Source organism: Scleropages formosus, chromosome 9 (assembly GCF_900964775.1).
Source record: "Scleropages formosus chromosome 9, fSclFor1.1, whole genome shotgun sequence".
NCBI lineage: Eukaryota > Metazoa > Chordata > Actinopteri > Osteoglossiformes > Osteoglossidae > Scleropages > Scleropages formosus.
In genome coordinates, this window is record NC_041814.1 from 4,183,561 (window position 1) to 4,199,437 (window position 15,877).

Consider the following 15,877-nt stretch of genomic DNA (forward strand, 5'->3'; position numbering starts at 1 on the left):
CTAATATAACAACTGCATGACAGAACCTTTAAAACACTAAAAAACATACCCCAAGGCTTAAAACCGTAAATAGTTAAAAGCAACTTACCCATTACTTCACCACTCAAGAGGGGTTGTCATTTGGCATGTTCCCAGGGTGTTACCATATACCTTACCTACTGTTCTTGGGTGTTTCCCTTTTCACATCTCCCCTACTAACATTTTAGTGGAATAGGTGAATGGTACAAAAGAGGCCCTTCCACCACTCTTTGGCTTCTATGTAACCACATTGCATGACATCTTTCTCCACCCTAAATGTTAAGTCGGCCCGGATTTTGTGATACACACCCTGGATGCCCAAGTCTACCCGTGTCTGGACCAGTAATTCCAAAGCATTTTCTTGGCTCCACTGATCACCAGCCAAGTCCGAGTGGCCACTGCCTTCTGAACGCCAGGATTCCATACCCTCAAAACTTTGTTGTATGTCAAAACCATCTGTGGATCAATCTTCCTGCACAGGCGAGTCACCAAACGCCAGACCTCCTGCACCTGTCCGAAGTCCTAAAAGGCACGTGTGAGAGTTTGACTCTCGCCACACTGGAGTTGTGGGCAAAGTGGGTGGCCGGTCAATTTGTGCTTGTACAGGACTACTTTGACTGGCAGCTTACTTTGTAGACAACGCAAGTTCAAATTTTGCAGATGATGGTCAAGCCCCTTTGGCTGAATCCTGGCCCACGTGTCCTCCTCAAGCCCCAGAAGAACTCGAGTTCCTCTCCTCTCGACCACGGTCTTGTACAAGGTCCTGTGCTTAAGGAGGGTCTCTGTCGCGACCCCAGCTGCCGTGGGTTTACTCCACTTTACAGCGTGGCTGAAATGAACGGGCCGTGGTTCGGCATTCGGCCCGATGTTGGACCAAGACTTCACCAGCTGGAGCATCAGAAGGGCCAACCAAAGACGCACAAAGTATTGGTGGGGATGCTCAATCAGACCTGCCAGTCAGTTACATAACTGGGAGAGGAAGACCCAATCCAGTTTAAGAGGAATTTCAGACACGTCCCTTCCTCCCTTCGCCATTGGAAGGTACATAACCTCCCTCCTCACATACTCGTACCTGACCCCCCCAGACAAGACTGAAAACGCCTTTCATAAGGCCATTCTGCATTGTGGGAGGCAAGGGGTACGCCTCCGCAAGGTAGCGCTATGTGGGGAGGATGTCTGCCTTCAACGCCAGCATTTTCCCGATTAAGGTGAGGGACCTTATCCTCCACAAACCCATTTTCCATTTGGCTTTGGTCACACGTTCTTCCCAGCTGGCCCTGGTGGCACCTTCCGAAAGAAAGTTGACCCCCAACACCTTGAGAGGACCATTGCATCGGGAAAAACCATTGATGCAATCCTCTTTTTTTTTTCCAGCTGTGGAAGAACTTGACAAGAGACTTGCCGAAGTTCAGCTCCTAAACCAGGCCAAGCACCCGACAGAGCGACTGGTCCGAGCACAGGAACAACATAGTGTCATCTGTGTACTGGGCCAGCTTCACCGCCTCACCGCCACCTCCCAACAGGGGAAGGCTGCCGATCCTCGGATGGGCACAAATGGCAGCCCCCAGCAGCTCGATGTAAAGAATGTGAAGGAGCGGTGAGTGCAGACAACCCTGCATCACTCCACTCAGCTGGGGCACCCACCCCTGAGGGAGCCGTTGATGGTAACTCAGCCACCTACCTCGGTGTAAAGCATGTGCACCCACCTCAGGAAATTAGGGCCAAAGCCCAATCTATTCAGGGTGTTAAATAGGAAGCGGTGATCCACTCGGCCAAATGCTTTCTCCTGGTCCAAACTGACCAGCGCGAGGGAGACCTTTCAGTCCTCTGCCCAGGTGATCACATCCTGCACCAGGTGCAAATTCCAGAACACAAAATGCCTGGGCATGCCGCACGTCTGGTCAAGATGGATCAGGTCAGCCATTACCTTCTTCAGGCGCTCGGTCAGATCTTTCGCAATGATCTTTGCGTCGACACAAAGCATCATAAGGGGTCTCCAGTTGGCAAGATTGGCTTTATCACCTTTCTTGCACAACAAGGAGAGCACCCCTGTCCTCATGATCTTGGTAAGCATGCCCCTGCCCAGCATCTCTTCGACAACACGCAAGAAAGCCGGCCCCAAGACGTCCTAAAATGTGGAAAAAAATTCCACTGGTAAACCATCAAGGCCAAGAACATTGCGGCGATTCATCTTACCGAGTGTCTGACAGCTTGACCAAAGTGACGAGGCTCTCTAAGCCACCAAAGGCATCTTCAGGAACCCGTGACGTTAAATTCTCTAAAAAGCTCCTTTCTGTTACCAGGTCCGTTTCCCTAATTGTAAAAAGCTTTCTATAAAAACAAGACGCAACCTCCAACATTTGGGTAATATCAATGAAGGACTCACCTTTCTGGTTCTGCAGAGAGGTAAATCCTCTCTTACGTTTCAAGTCCTTCACCTTGTTAAAAAAGTAGGAGGTACACTTTTCATTCTCCTCTACCACTTTAAGTCTGGCACAAAGCAGAAAGGCTAAATTCCATGTATATACAGAGGTGCTTTTATGAATTTTGGTCATCTTGCCTTTCCAGAGGCAGAATCATTAATCACATCATCACAAGATAGCTGGCAGCAATTTTTTTGAAGTATTGAAAAGATTTATCATACAATAATTAAACATTTAATACAAGTGCTTAGTTAGTTATGGTTTAACTAACCATCAGTCGCACTGGATAAATCTGCCAGTAGACTTCAAAGGAGCCCCTAAGGAGATTCGTTAAAATAATTACAGATTCAGCATATGAAATACATGTCATAATGGTCATATAACAACGCTAGTAACTTATTAATACATCTTTGTTTTAGTATAATCTTCTAATTAAATTATTGTTGTGGTCAGATGATGCAGAGCAGAAAATTCAGAGGCTAAAATGGACACTAAGCTGTACAATTTGAAAGAAACAACTTCAGGAAACAACTATGTAACTGTGTAAATCACATAGATGCCTAGCTGGCTGCTGGCGTGTCTAAAATTTGAAAACCGAACATTGAACAACGGACAAGAACTCCATATCTACAACTGCCACTTGATTCTCCAACTACACACACACAGTCTGAAACTGCTTGTCCCAAGGTGAACCACAGCCTAACCCAGTAACACAAGGCACAAGGCCAGAGGGAGAGGGGACACCAGCCCCGCCGCAAGGCACCTCAAGCAGGACTCAAACCCCAGACCCGCCACACAGCGGGACCCGGCCAAGCCCGCTGTGCCATCATGCCCCCCACTTTCCAACTACAATCCTAAACAAATTAAATAACACTTAAGGTGCAATTAAATCCCAGAATAAAACACTATATGTAGCTTTCTTTTTCTTCTTTTATTGTTTTTCCCTTATTCGCTCCTTAAAGGCACCTTCTTGGGGGGCACGGTGGCGCAGCGGGCTTGGCCAGGTCCTGCTCGCCGGTGGGTCTGGGGTTCAAGTCCTGCTTGGGGTGCCTTGTGATGGACTGGTGTCCTGTCCTGTCCTGGGTGTGACCCTCCCACGTCCAGCCCTGCACCCTGTGTTGCTCGGTTGGGCTCTGGCTCACCATGACCCCACTCAGGACAAGCAGCTTCAGCAAGTGTGTGTGTGTTACCTTCTATTAGGGGTATGATTGGTATTCACTAATTTGCACTCTTGGCTGTTGCAAGATAACAGAACTCTACAGTAGCGACTCATTTTTTTCAGGAGGTCCCTGGCGGCCGCCTGTCCCTAAGCAGCCGCTTACGTTGCTTGATAGGAAGCAGGAAGCCAGGCAGTTCTGTTTTGTCGAAACAAGTAAAAGAGTGTTACGATACTTTTCAAAAATTGAAAAAAACAGAACAATTGTTTTGTTGTATTTATACGCGCAGTGGAAATACGAACACGGTATGTAAGCTACTGAAATTAAATATGTAGCTGTAGGAGCAAGCTGCGCTTTCCACCGCAACCAATCGTAAGTTTGTAAAACTACATTTCCCATGAAGCCATTGCTATATGGCAGACCCGCGGGCGTCATATGACTGAGCCGTGATCGCTATGAACTCAGCACGCACAATGATCTGGTTTGGTAATACAGTAGTAGTAAAAGCTGCTTCACCTGTTTGATTGAGCTGCCACTGAGTTAAGTTCTGAGATTCGAGGTGAGAGTGAGGAAGCAGAGCAGCAGAGGTACTGTCATTCATCGCTGTCCGCGTCTGTGTGTCTCCAGCGCCACCGTCGTCGTTACGTCCGATATGTAACTATTTCAGAATTGCATGTGCACGTGTGTTTTTTTACGTTTAGATCATGCACTACATTTTATTTTGCATTTTAAAACAAGAAAAGTCAGTGGCTACAACAAAGTTAAAATCATGTAAGGATAACTGGGGAACTAAGTGTATAAGCCTGGAAGGTCAGCTGAAGATTATTTGCAAGGAGAAGGGTTACTTTTTTTGGTGTTAATTCAGTGGAGTTTGTCCTTGTGAAACTAACTACTCACGTGGCAGATCATCATCATGTCTGTGTGTAGAAGTCATGCAGAAAAACACCTCGCCGGCTTTGTTATTGATTTGAGATTGGATGATTTATTAAATTAGAGGTGGTCTTGTGTGACTGAAGGAGGTGGTGTCCAGAGAATTTCCCATGTCAGACAAAAGTTAACACAAACTTTAACAGCTTTGAAGGAAGATTGAGGAAAAAAAACGGGAGTCTGAAATTCTGTAACTTGAATTCAAATAATAGATTCCCAGCTATTATTCCTACTAGTTAGTCAGTTGTCCAAAAGTCTCACATTTTTAATCTCCTATTGCTGTTGTGTGAAGTGAAACATTCAGGTGATGCAAAATGGATAAATAATGTGTCAAACAGCGTAAAACAATGCTTACTTCCATTGAAATTGTTTTTACATTCAAACTTTTTTTTTTTTTTTTCCTTTTCTGAACCGCTTGTCCCATACGGGGTCGCGGGAAACTGGAGCCTACCCGGCAACACAGGGCGTAAGGCCGGAGGGGGAGGGGACACACCCAGGACGGGACGCCAGTCCGTTGCAAGGCACCCCAAGCGGGACTTGAACCCCAGACCCGCCAGAGAGCAGGACCCGGTCCAACCCACTGCGCTACCGTGCCCCCCTTACATTCAGACATGTATCAGTTAAATTCGGTCTTGATGTTGCAATTAGATAAAAGTCCAACTGCGTAATGTTGTGCTAATTTTGGATGTGTTGTGTGTTTTCTGCAAGGAGAACCCATCACAACAGCGAAGGTACAAATGTTCAGTCCTGTGTCAAACTAAGTTGTTGTAGCTCCTGCCCTCTACTTTCCGACATGTACAGACTGGTTGTCAACATTTTTTTTTTTTTATTACTTTTTCTTCTTCATACCTGCACTGAGAGATGAGAAGAGCATAGAATGTTCTTTCATTGTGTTCTTTTTGGTTTTTTTTCCCCCTCTACCAAGGCTATATATATCACCCCACCAATGGCTTCACCCTCCAACAGGAAGCTCACGGGGCTGGTTGCTGCCACATTCACCCCTCTGACCCATCAAGGGTAGAATTCTTATCCTGTTGTTTTGGACTTCATATATATAGTCTTAATTTTGATCAGTGCTGTAGAGTTGGAGTCATAGAGTCGGAGTCAGAAGCAGTTACTGGAGTTGAAGTCTGAGTCAGTAAAAATGTATGCGCTCCGACTAAATTTACCATATATGCAGGCATATAAGTCAACCCTCAAAAATTAGAGTTGTAATACAGATTTAGGCCTATAGTCGCCGGATAAATTCACCCCAAAATAACGTGCGACTTTTGGGCAGTGCTGTGGAGTCAGAGTCGGAAGCAGTTAGTGGGTTACTGGAGTCTAAGCTTTTGTGTACCGACTCCAGAGCCCTGATTTTGATGAATCCTTTTTTATATTCTCGGTTTTAATCTACGTTTCCCTTTTTAGTGAGATCAATCTGTCTTTGATTGAACCATACATTGACTACCTGGTTGAAAATCAGGGAGTGCACAAGGTATTTGGTGAGTGTTGACTCTCCAGGTGTTTGTCTGCCTGGTGCTTTTCTCCCTGTCTGTTTAAAGTCTTCTGTCTTTATTTCTACAATATCTACTGTGTATGTGACTGTGGAATTCCTCTGTACTTTTACTGATTCTGCTATTGATACTGTACTTTCCCTTATGTTTAAACAAATCCCTTACCTCTCAGTGAATGGAACAACAGGAGAGGGTCTGTCTCTCAGTGTGGATGAGAGGAAAAGGCTGGCAGAAGAGTGGTGTAAGAAAGGCAAGAGCAAGTAAGTGTTCAACCTATCCTTAAAAAATGCCATTGTTCGCTGTCCATTTTATCCCCTTTGTCAAATCATTTTGTCATAAGCAATAAGTAGGTATGGGTACTGATGGCTTGCTGTAAAACTAAAAACTGTAAAATGGGATTTGGTACAACTTGATTGTGGTGTTAACTTGTCAAAGATTCAGCATCCTAATACTTACGTTAATTGTGGGTAAATATCCGCAAGAACTAGCAAAACATATATGTTTTGACAAGTATATATCTAATGTACTGTTTTCCCAGTAGCTAGCTGTGTGTTTTTGTGCAGTTTTTTTTTTAAATAAAAAAAAAAAGCTGATAGCCTCTCTATTTTTCTTTTCAGACTGCAGCAGGTGATAGTCCATGTGGGATGTTTAAGTCTCAAGGACTCGCAAGAGCTAGTAAGACACCAACTCTTATTATTATTTAATTTTTTTTATAGAGCGGTCTTCTCACACAGTGACACAGAGCGCTTTAACACATACAAAGGCAAGAAAAACAGATACAAACAAAGAAGACGGTCAACTAATGGCTACCATAATGAGGAACATTATAGAGCTATAAGTATACCTACTGGCCACCGGGGAAAGGAACAAAAACTCCCAACTGAAAGTTGAGGGAGAAAAAAATCTCTGGGGGTCCACAGGCCAGTGGTAGCCCACCCCTCCTGGGCATTCTAGAAAATAACAATTTGTAAGCCAGTGTTTAACAAGTAATTATAATGTTGGTGAATGGCATCTTGGATCCCCGACTCGGCATGGAACATCTCGATCGTCACAGCAGATGGACATCATCCTCTGTCAGCATGGGATTCGTCTTATGCCACAACATTGTGCATTTTAATTTACCGTTGCACCCAAAAACAGTCTTCTTGCAGTTCACTACAGAACTTAGGACTCTAGTTTGACATGCCATGTAATATTGCAGTATAGTACTGGAAAATATTTGTTTTTAAAATTTCAACCTTCTCTTAGCACATGTCATGGACACTAAGATTAACAAATTTCATGGATATTATATTGCAGAGTTTAATTTCCTCAAGACACAGTGCCACTGCCAAAACAAGTCTTGGTCTTTATGACAAAAGTACCCCCTGCTGCTTTAGACATAATTTGCCAGCATTTGGGAATTTACATCCATATTCACTATGTTAAGTAGGCCCAAGATTTTGCTTTTGAATTAATAAAAGTAAACAAAATTAGTGGCTACTTTGCTTAAAACTATATGTTCAGTTTAATGAATGTACTAATGAATTTATACATTATATGCAGAACAGTGTCCGCTAAATGAATACATGTAAATGATTGGTTAAATCAAGTTTTTTTCCATATACAGGGGTAAGTAAAAGAGAAAAAATTAACCCTCAGTAATATTAAGTATCCCTGATAAGTTCTGTGCACAGTAAAGTTTATAAAACAAGTTATTATTGTGACCTACTGTTCTTACTACATCAAAAACAAATTAACTTCATGCCCTTCTCTGCAGCATTGGTTTCCTGATGTCTTGTAAAACTACCAAATTTTATTGTAAAGTGACCACACTGTTTTGAGCGGCTGCCAATAAATTCTTCGGTGTTGTCATTTTTTTCAACGAAAGGCTCGTCATGCTGCTGAAACGGGAGCTGATGGAATAGCCGTTATTTCCCCCTCATTCTTCAAACCCACTAGTGCAGGTTAGTTTTCTCTGTACCCCATCTCCTTGATTTTCATCCTACATAGATCTCACACAGTATGTGTACTGTCCACTTGCAACCACCACATATGGGCCTTGTAGTGCTGTTGACAGGGTTGCATAGTCCCATAAGAATGCTGTCATCTTAGTGGAACCCATCTTCCTTTCTCCTCAGATGCCTTGAGACAATTTCTTCAGGAGGTTGCAGCTGCTGCTCCACAACTTCCCTTCTACTACTACCACATTCCAGCAATGACTGGCCTCACCTGTGAGTGTGACTATTATGCTATTGTTACACTAAGGCAAATGCCAATAAGTATGGCCTTTCTGTACAGGCAGTTCCTGGATTATGAGCAAATTCCGTTCTTAAGTCTGTCTTTTAAGTCAAATTTGTATGTAAGTCAGAACAGTTAGGTACAGTTCATATTTAACATCAGTTAGTCAAATGTTTGACTTAGTATATAGTGTACCTTTCTATGCGTAAAAAAACATCTGAAACATTTTGATACACTAAAATGTTTTTTAACATGATGATGATGATGATTCTAATAATAAATTTAAGTACGGTATTTATAACAGACAGAAATAAGAAATGTTACTACAGTATTTATAATGGCGAGAGAGACACAGATATCGGGACAAAGCCTTTTACATACTCCATTATTTTCGCTTTGTCCTTTAAAATTGTCCCTATCGTTGACCAACTGTAGCCTAATGCTCTTCCAGTGTTCGTTGGCATTTCACCTTTTTCCGATTGCGTTATTATTTCCACTTCAGTTTCAATCGTGATTGTTTTCATTTTCTTTGAGGCCATCGCTTGCATCACCATCACATTTATGCTTTGGTGCCATGGTTACGAGGGTAAAAACAAAAAAAAAATTTAAGCCAAATATAGTAACACACGAGACACTTAACAACAGCATGGTCTGACTGAGAAGAACCAAGTCTTTGTCCTACCTTGGGCCCATGAGCTGAAAAACCGCTGCAAACGCACAATGTTTTGATGCGCGTTGCAAGGTAAAGCCCATCTGTCATTATGAACCATTGTATAGAACTCGAATTCGTCATATAATAGGCTTTATGGGGGTGGTTCATAACTACGAGTTGTATGTAAGTCGGATGTTCGTAACCCGGGGACTACCTGTATATCTAGATTTATAATGCTGTTGGTATGCATGTGATTTTACAGACTTAATGGGAAAATTAACTGATGGTGTTTGTAAAGTGTAAAAGGATAGTTTCCCTCTGTCTCCAGTGCGAGCAAGTGACATTGTGGAGGGGATAGAGGAGACCATTCCCTCGTTCAGAGGGTTGAAGTTCAGTAGCAGTGACCTAATGGATTTTGGCCAGTGTATTTCCAAATGTCCTTCCCACTGGTCCCAACTTTATGGTGTGGATGAGGTAAGAACACTTTAATTTCCTGTATTCTATAGCAGGTCTGTGTTTCAGCCCTCTTCACTACTTAATATGTTAGGTTAACTTGGTTTGTTTCGTTTCGCTTTTGTAACATTCTCATTCCATTTTACCCACTCATATTTTAAAGAAGTCCGTAACGGAACTTGCATCAACCTTTATTCATTTACCTGATGCTTTTGACCAAAGTGATTTATAAGGTTAAGCTACTTGCAATGATTTGTCGATTTAAATAGCTGGGTCACTTTTACTGCAGCAATTCAGGACTAATGCTTTGTCAAGGGTCTCAGGAAGCAGGATTTCTTTGATCCAACGTTAGATGCAGTCTGCAGTTTTTATGATGTATTCATGCTGATCATGTGTAATCTAAATGAAGTTTTCTATGTTTTTATTTGCAGCAGTTGCTGGGTGCTCTGGTCATGGGTGCCAGTGGAGCTGTTGGCAGGTTGGTCTCTTTTTCATTGTGAATTTTGTTTTGTTGCCATCACCATCCTCATGAAGCCTACTACCCTGGCAGCATCCCATAACAATGTGACCTGCAAGTTATTCCCCTAATCTTATTTCTTGTATCCATTCTGTAATGTTTTTACAGTAATTAGTGAATTTGCTGATTTTTTTTAAAGAAAAATGTAAATGTAGAAACAATTACTTTTTGATATTTACAGTATGTAGATAATTTCCACTACCCCAATAATAATCTAATTCTCTATCTTTTACTGTATAATGATTGTGACAACTTATCTTTTCATATTGTTTCTGTGTCAGCACTTTTAACTACCTCGGTAACAGAGTAAACAGTCTGTTATCAGCCTTTGATGAAGGGGACCTCAGACAGGCCAGAACCCTACAGGTATCCCTTTCACACTATTTGACACAATTAAATGCATATGCTATTTAAGCTCACTTTATTCTAAAGGTAAATATACATACATACACACATACAAAGAAACCTAGTGGAACGCATTAAGGAGTGCTGCTAAATATGACATGGTGTTTTTGGAGACTGAAGATGAGTTTTCTTCTTTCTTAGCTCCAGATACAAGATATTATTTCGTATGCAGTGAAGCAAGGTGAGTTCATAATGGGCTGTGTGCATGCTGAGATAAAGGGTCGGTGGGCTCTGGGCTTAGAATATTGGTGTGACTGTAATGTGAAGTGTGGGGGGGCACGGTGGCGCAGTGGGTTGGCCGGGTCCTGCTCTCTGGTGGGTCTGGGGTTCGAGTCCCGCTTGGGGTGCCTTGCGGCAGACTGGCGTCCCGTCCTGGGTGTGTCCCCTCCCCCTCCGACCTTATGCCCTGTGTTGCCGGGTAAGCTCCTGTGTGTGTGTGTGTGTGTGTGTGTGTGTGTGTGTGTGTGAGAAGTGTTTATTTTTCTTAAAGTATTCTGTATGTTGGATTAAAATGTGTTTTTATGCACAGGGTTTGACTTGGCAGTAAACAAGCAGCTGATGTGTCAAGTTTCAGGATTGCCTTTGGGTCCACCCCGCCTGCCCTTGCTGCCTTGCCCTGGCTCAAAAGCTCAGTCCATTGCACAGCGACTCCAGCAGGTTCTTGGCAAACAGAAGATTTAAGGCGGGGGGGCAGGATCAGCACACTTTTTAAAAAATTTTTTTTAAAATCAAAATTAGACATATAAATCACAATTCTTTTGTGTGATATTGCCTCAGCAAACTGTCTCTGTACACTAAAAAGCTTTTTGAGCATTCTTAATCATGCATGCTTCATTATGGCAGTTTAAATCAAAGGTGTACAATTGCTGTCTACAAAGGCTGCAGGTTCAGAATGCGTTTTGTATTGTCCCTGAACAAAAATGATTGTTTAAAGTCTTTGGTTCATTATAAAATTTAGTCAGCTGGCTTCTGAAGTGCATTTACTGACACCCAGTAACTCTCTTTTCTCTTCAAATGCCACATGATATTATTTTCTTTACAATGGCTTTAAACAAAAAGTTGAGGGCTTGAGACAAGAAAAACTCAGAGATTCTGCTTGTCTACTAATTCTACTATACAAACATATACTCTGTGTAACTTATCTACATAAAAGTATGATGTCTACTCTGTAGTCAGACACTCACTCCTACCTGGGATGGCCTTTTCCTAGACAGTAGACATGCTCACTTTGGTACTTAAAGCCAGTCTTTTATTTTATCCTTTCTATGACTTTATAATATTTTTCATACTTCATCTTTCTCACTTAATAGTTTAAGTGTAGTAACTGAATCTTCCAAGTCCATACTAAATATCACACAAGTACTGTACCTTAGCAGTATCAAATATCTCACAAATAAGGGAAATATTTTTTGTAAGAGTATGTATGTTTACACACATTTCTGATGTTCTTCATTTCATATTGTGTAGTTTTATATGGAATCAATTTATTGGTAATTTTTCTAAGCCAAATGCAGTAATCTGGATTCCTCTAGAAGGGTCAGATGCGCTAAGGATAAAAACACATTTTTATTAATAGTATAACAAAATTACTGTGAACTGTGTTTATACAGTTTATACAGTACTCTGACAAGACAAATATTTCTGATTGCTAAACAGTTCTTTTAAAAGTCTGGTTAAACCTGTAAACACTGGAATTCTGCATTTGATCTACTGAAAATCTCTTTACAGCTCTTAAACGCACGTTGTTACACGGTCATTGTAACTTTCACTCTGTGCTCACTTTGCTCCAGTGTGCTCTTCCAATAGGTTAATTATCTCTATTTTTCTTGGTGTCATTCTCTTTTTGTTTTTCTTTTTCCTTCTCCTTTTTGTTTGTTGTGTCTGTCAGCAGCCCAAGTCAGAGTTGAGCAGTGAACAGTCTCAGACTGTAAATTAAGACAAAGTGACAGCAAACAAGAAGCATATAGCTGTTGCAAATAAGATAATATGCAGAATGAGTAGGTGTCCCTGTAGCATGTGGAGTTTGTAGTCTACAGGGAAGTAAAGACAGATGACTTGTAAGACATCTACATGACATTTAACTGTGAGTATCCACTATTTCTTGCAGAGTGGTCATGAAGTTCCTATTCAGGAGTTTTTCCTTTGTTAGTAGTTTGTTTCGTTTTATTTTTCATTTGTTTCATGGAAGATGATGTCTAGAAAAACACTGGAAATGTTAAAATTTGTGCTGAGAATTAAGGGCAGCATACAGACAATTTCTAATAAAGTTTAATCATCATGCCTAGTGACTTTGTGACCAAACATTTAGATTAATGAGAATTTTTTTCCTTTCTCTGCCCTAATGTGCATTAACATCAAATAATGTAGATTAAATATCTTGTATACTTTATAGCTCACTTCCATGCTTTCAAACTGTATATATTTGTTATATTTTGTACATGTGCACCAAATATCCAAGCCTCTAACCACTTTTAATAACATTTATAAATTGCAAAACACCTGTTTATATGTGGGTCCTAGCTCAGGTAGTGTTAAGACAGCTAATTCCAATACTTAATAAGGACAATGAGAAGTCCATATCGGAAGAGAAGCTTTAAAAAAAACCAATAACCATGTTTACACTATAATATTTTAATCTTCTGCAAAGTAGTCAAATGCTCTATTAGAACACTGCTCAATTAAATACTCTACCTTATTCTGAAAAATATAATACTGTTAAGCCTTTTTACAAATTATGCAAACACCAAGTAAGATGGGTTGCGTGCGCATTTAATAATCTGAAAATAGAAACCATTTAAAAATTTAAATCCTCTTAATCACTTCAAATTTGAAAGTGCTCTAATGTGTTCTTATAGAAGTTTACAAGATACCCTATGAATTGAAATAGATGAGTAGCTAGTATGGAATAAGTGATATATTCTATGTAGCTGGATTGGCACAATGCTTTGACATGGTTGTTCCATTCCTTCACTGAACCGCTTTATGAAGGTTAATCAATAATAAGGTCGGCTTGAACAAAAGCCAGCATACATGTCTAGTCTCCAGGCCACAAACTAAAAAACATTAATTGGAAATCTGGCTTTTTCAGTCTGTTAAAGACTTTAATACTGAGGAAATATAACCTTTTTCAGGACACTGATCCGAAGCACAAGGGCAAAGCTGCACTAGAGTGACTTAGGAATAAGCAAATGAAAGTCCTTGAGTGACCCGGTCCTTAAGTGACCTGGTTTGAATTCTTGAAAGCAGTAGTCCAGTGATTTTTAAAATCTCTTTGGTGTACTTAAGCAAATATACCAAGAATATACCAAAATATCAGTTTTGGAGAGCTGGTACAGACTTAGCCAGACAGTAATGCTCGAGATATACAAATACTACTATATATATAAACACTAATCTTGTTCGTCTGAATGGTTGTGTCATTGCCTGGTTTCCATTTTCTTGACAGTTACTAAACACATTAGCTGTTCTTACTCTAGCTAAAACCAATAGAAATATCTCCATTTTGGATAAATAATTTTAAAAAGATCTGTCTATGCTATTATGTAATAGGATGTCTTGAGAGGGGTCTGAAGACTCTTGCAAGGAGTCGTGTATATGGGCATCCCTTGTATGACAAGGGTTTCTTTTACAAAAACCCTTGGGTGGCATGGAGGCACAGTGAATAGCGCTGCTGTCACACAGTACTTGGGTGGAGTGAAAGGGCATGAGTTCGCTGCTCAGTTTCTATGGAGTTTGCATGTTCAGGGAGAACATCAGGGAGTGTCTGCGTGGGTTTCCTCTGAGTGCTCCGGTTTCCTCCCACAGTCCAACGATTCGTCACCCCAGGTGTGTAACTGACAATGTCTTTCACTGATGTATGGATGAATGACTCATTGTAAGTAGTGTATCTAGCAGTGTAAGTCACCTGGGGTGAATAAGTAATAAAAAATAACTACATGGTGTTCATTGAAAGTCACGTTAGAGAAAAGCTTCTGCTAAATGAAGTAATGTAAACAAAAAATTCAGAATTATAACCAAATGAAATTTGTACCATAACCTTTGCGTTTACTTTTATTGGGTATTTCTTCGCATTTACAAGGACCACATCTGAATTTTGAATGCTTCCCAACAGCTGGACAGCATGAGACATATTTATTTCATTTAGCAATCTCTTTGTACCAAAGCAGTTTACAATGATTAGTATTTATCTAACACCCTTATCCAAGCTGACTTAGTGCTAGATGCATTTACATCATTAAGATGATGCTTTTCTCCAAAGCGACTTAGTGTTAATCTATCTATGACTACTTACCCATTTGTACAGCTGAGTAATTTTACTGGTGCAATTTAGGGTAAGTACCTTGCGCACGGTTTACTACAGCCAGAAGTGAGAACTGAGCCTTTGGGTCCAAAGGCAGCAGCTCTAACCACTACACTATCAGTTGTCCCCATATTTACACTCCAATAAACTCCTTATAGTCATTCACCCTTTTTTTAACAGTAGAACAACGTAACACACATGCACACACTATGGGCAATTGAGTGTCCCAAGTTCAGCTAAAGCACTGTTGGTCAGAAACCAGAGCACCCAGGGGAAATCAGCAGAAACAAAGAGAACACACAAACTGCATGCAGACTGAGCTGTGTTCAAACCCTCAGACCAGGAGTGGTAAGGCACCAGTTGCTCCACCATGCCAGCCATGAACAACAGAGTAAAACAACACAATGGAGAAAAAAAGCATTTGTATTATAAATGGTTACAATATAGTAGATAGTGTAGCAGTTAACCATTTACAATACAAATGTACGCTGTGTTTCAAATGAGATTTTCACTGTGTTTAAAAGGTAAGGTGTGAATTTAGCATGTTTGCTGAAAGTAGCTGAACTTCTTGTCACTCAAGAACACATGCAGAGATTGTGTACCTGCTTGTTTTTCACTGTACATGAGCACCTGGATATTTGTGTGTTTGATGCCCAAACAGCAGGCATTTCTTGGCTGTGGTATTGGAGGTTCATGTCTTTGCTGTTTCTGATTTTCTTTCTCACACACGCCATGAATCAACTCATGCCCCACTAACATGGGGAAAGTGGCAGAACTGCATAGAATCCGTGGGAGAGTAAGCCTGGAGCAGGAGAGGAGCAGCCGGAAGAAACTGCACTGCTTAAGAGGAAAGACAAATCAAATCATTTGAAACAACAGTGATTGTAACCTCTGTATGCTGCACACTCAGTCATGCACATAAGTTAGGTTTTGCTGATAGTCTGAGTGCTTTGACTGGGCCTGTGTTGCTCCATGGAGGGGCAGGAGCAGGTGTTCAAGAGGGCGAGTGGCAGGACTGTGTGACACCAAACTGACCTGTATACATGTGAACACTTTGGACTTGAAAAAAGAAACGTTCAGGATTGGGGTCTTCAGTGGTAAGTCTCTGTGCTACACACAAGGTGTTACTTCTGTCACCTAACTACAGATATTTCATTAACCAGTGTCATCAGACAGTATAACTGATATTGATGGTGAAATTTCATTAGTAGGAGTTAAAAAGTAGAAGTATATGAAAAGCATAAGAGATACAGGTACTAGGAAAAAGTATCAGCAAAAGGTGTAAATGTTTTTAGTTTTGTATGAAAGA

At 41.0% G+C, this 15,877-nt stretch overlaps 1 protein-coding gene across 4 annotated transcripts; it reads left to right on the forward strand.

Moving 5' to 3' along the window:
- The first annotated feature begins 4,017 nt into the window (after nucleotides 1-4,017).
- On the forward strand, nucleotides 4,018-15,697 carry npl (N-acetylneuraminate pyruvate lyase (dihydrodipicolinate synthase)). 4 transcript variants are annotated; one of them, XM_018728036.1, is made up of 12 exons: nucleotides 4,018-4,185; nucleotides 5,451-5,542; nucleotides 5,936-6,009; nucleotides 6,194-6,281; nucleotides 6,639-6,696; nucleotides 7,892-7,967; nucleotides 8,142-8,234; nucleotides 9,222-9,367; nucleotides 9,778-9,824; nucleotides 10,145-10,229; nucleotides 10,410-10,449; nucleotides 10,798-13,474. In XM_018728036.1, the coding sequence occupies exons 2-12, from the start codon at nucleotides 5,472-5,474 to the stop codon at nucleotides 10,947-10,949; spliced, it is 930 nt and encodes a 309-aa protein (XP_018583552.1). In that variant the 5' UTR covers nucleotides 4,018-4,185; nucleotides 5,451-5,471; the 3' UTR covers nucleotides 10,950-13,474. The 4 variants fall into 4 exon arrangements, 3 of the variants coding, with proteins under 3 accessions (XP_018583552.1, XP_018583553.1, XP_018583551.1); XM_018728037.1 differs by lacking the exon at nucleotides 4,018-4,185 and adding an exon at nucleotides 5,151-5,256; XR_001964956.1 differs by lacking the exon at nucleotides 4,018-4,185 and adding an exon at nucleotides 15,336-15,697 and having other exon boundaries at nucleotides 5,266-5,542; nucleotides 10,798-12,351.
- Nucleotides 15,698-15,877: the final 180 nt, after the last annotated feature.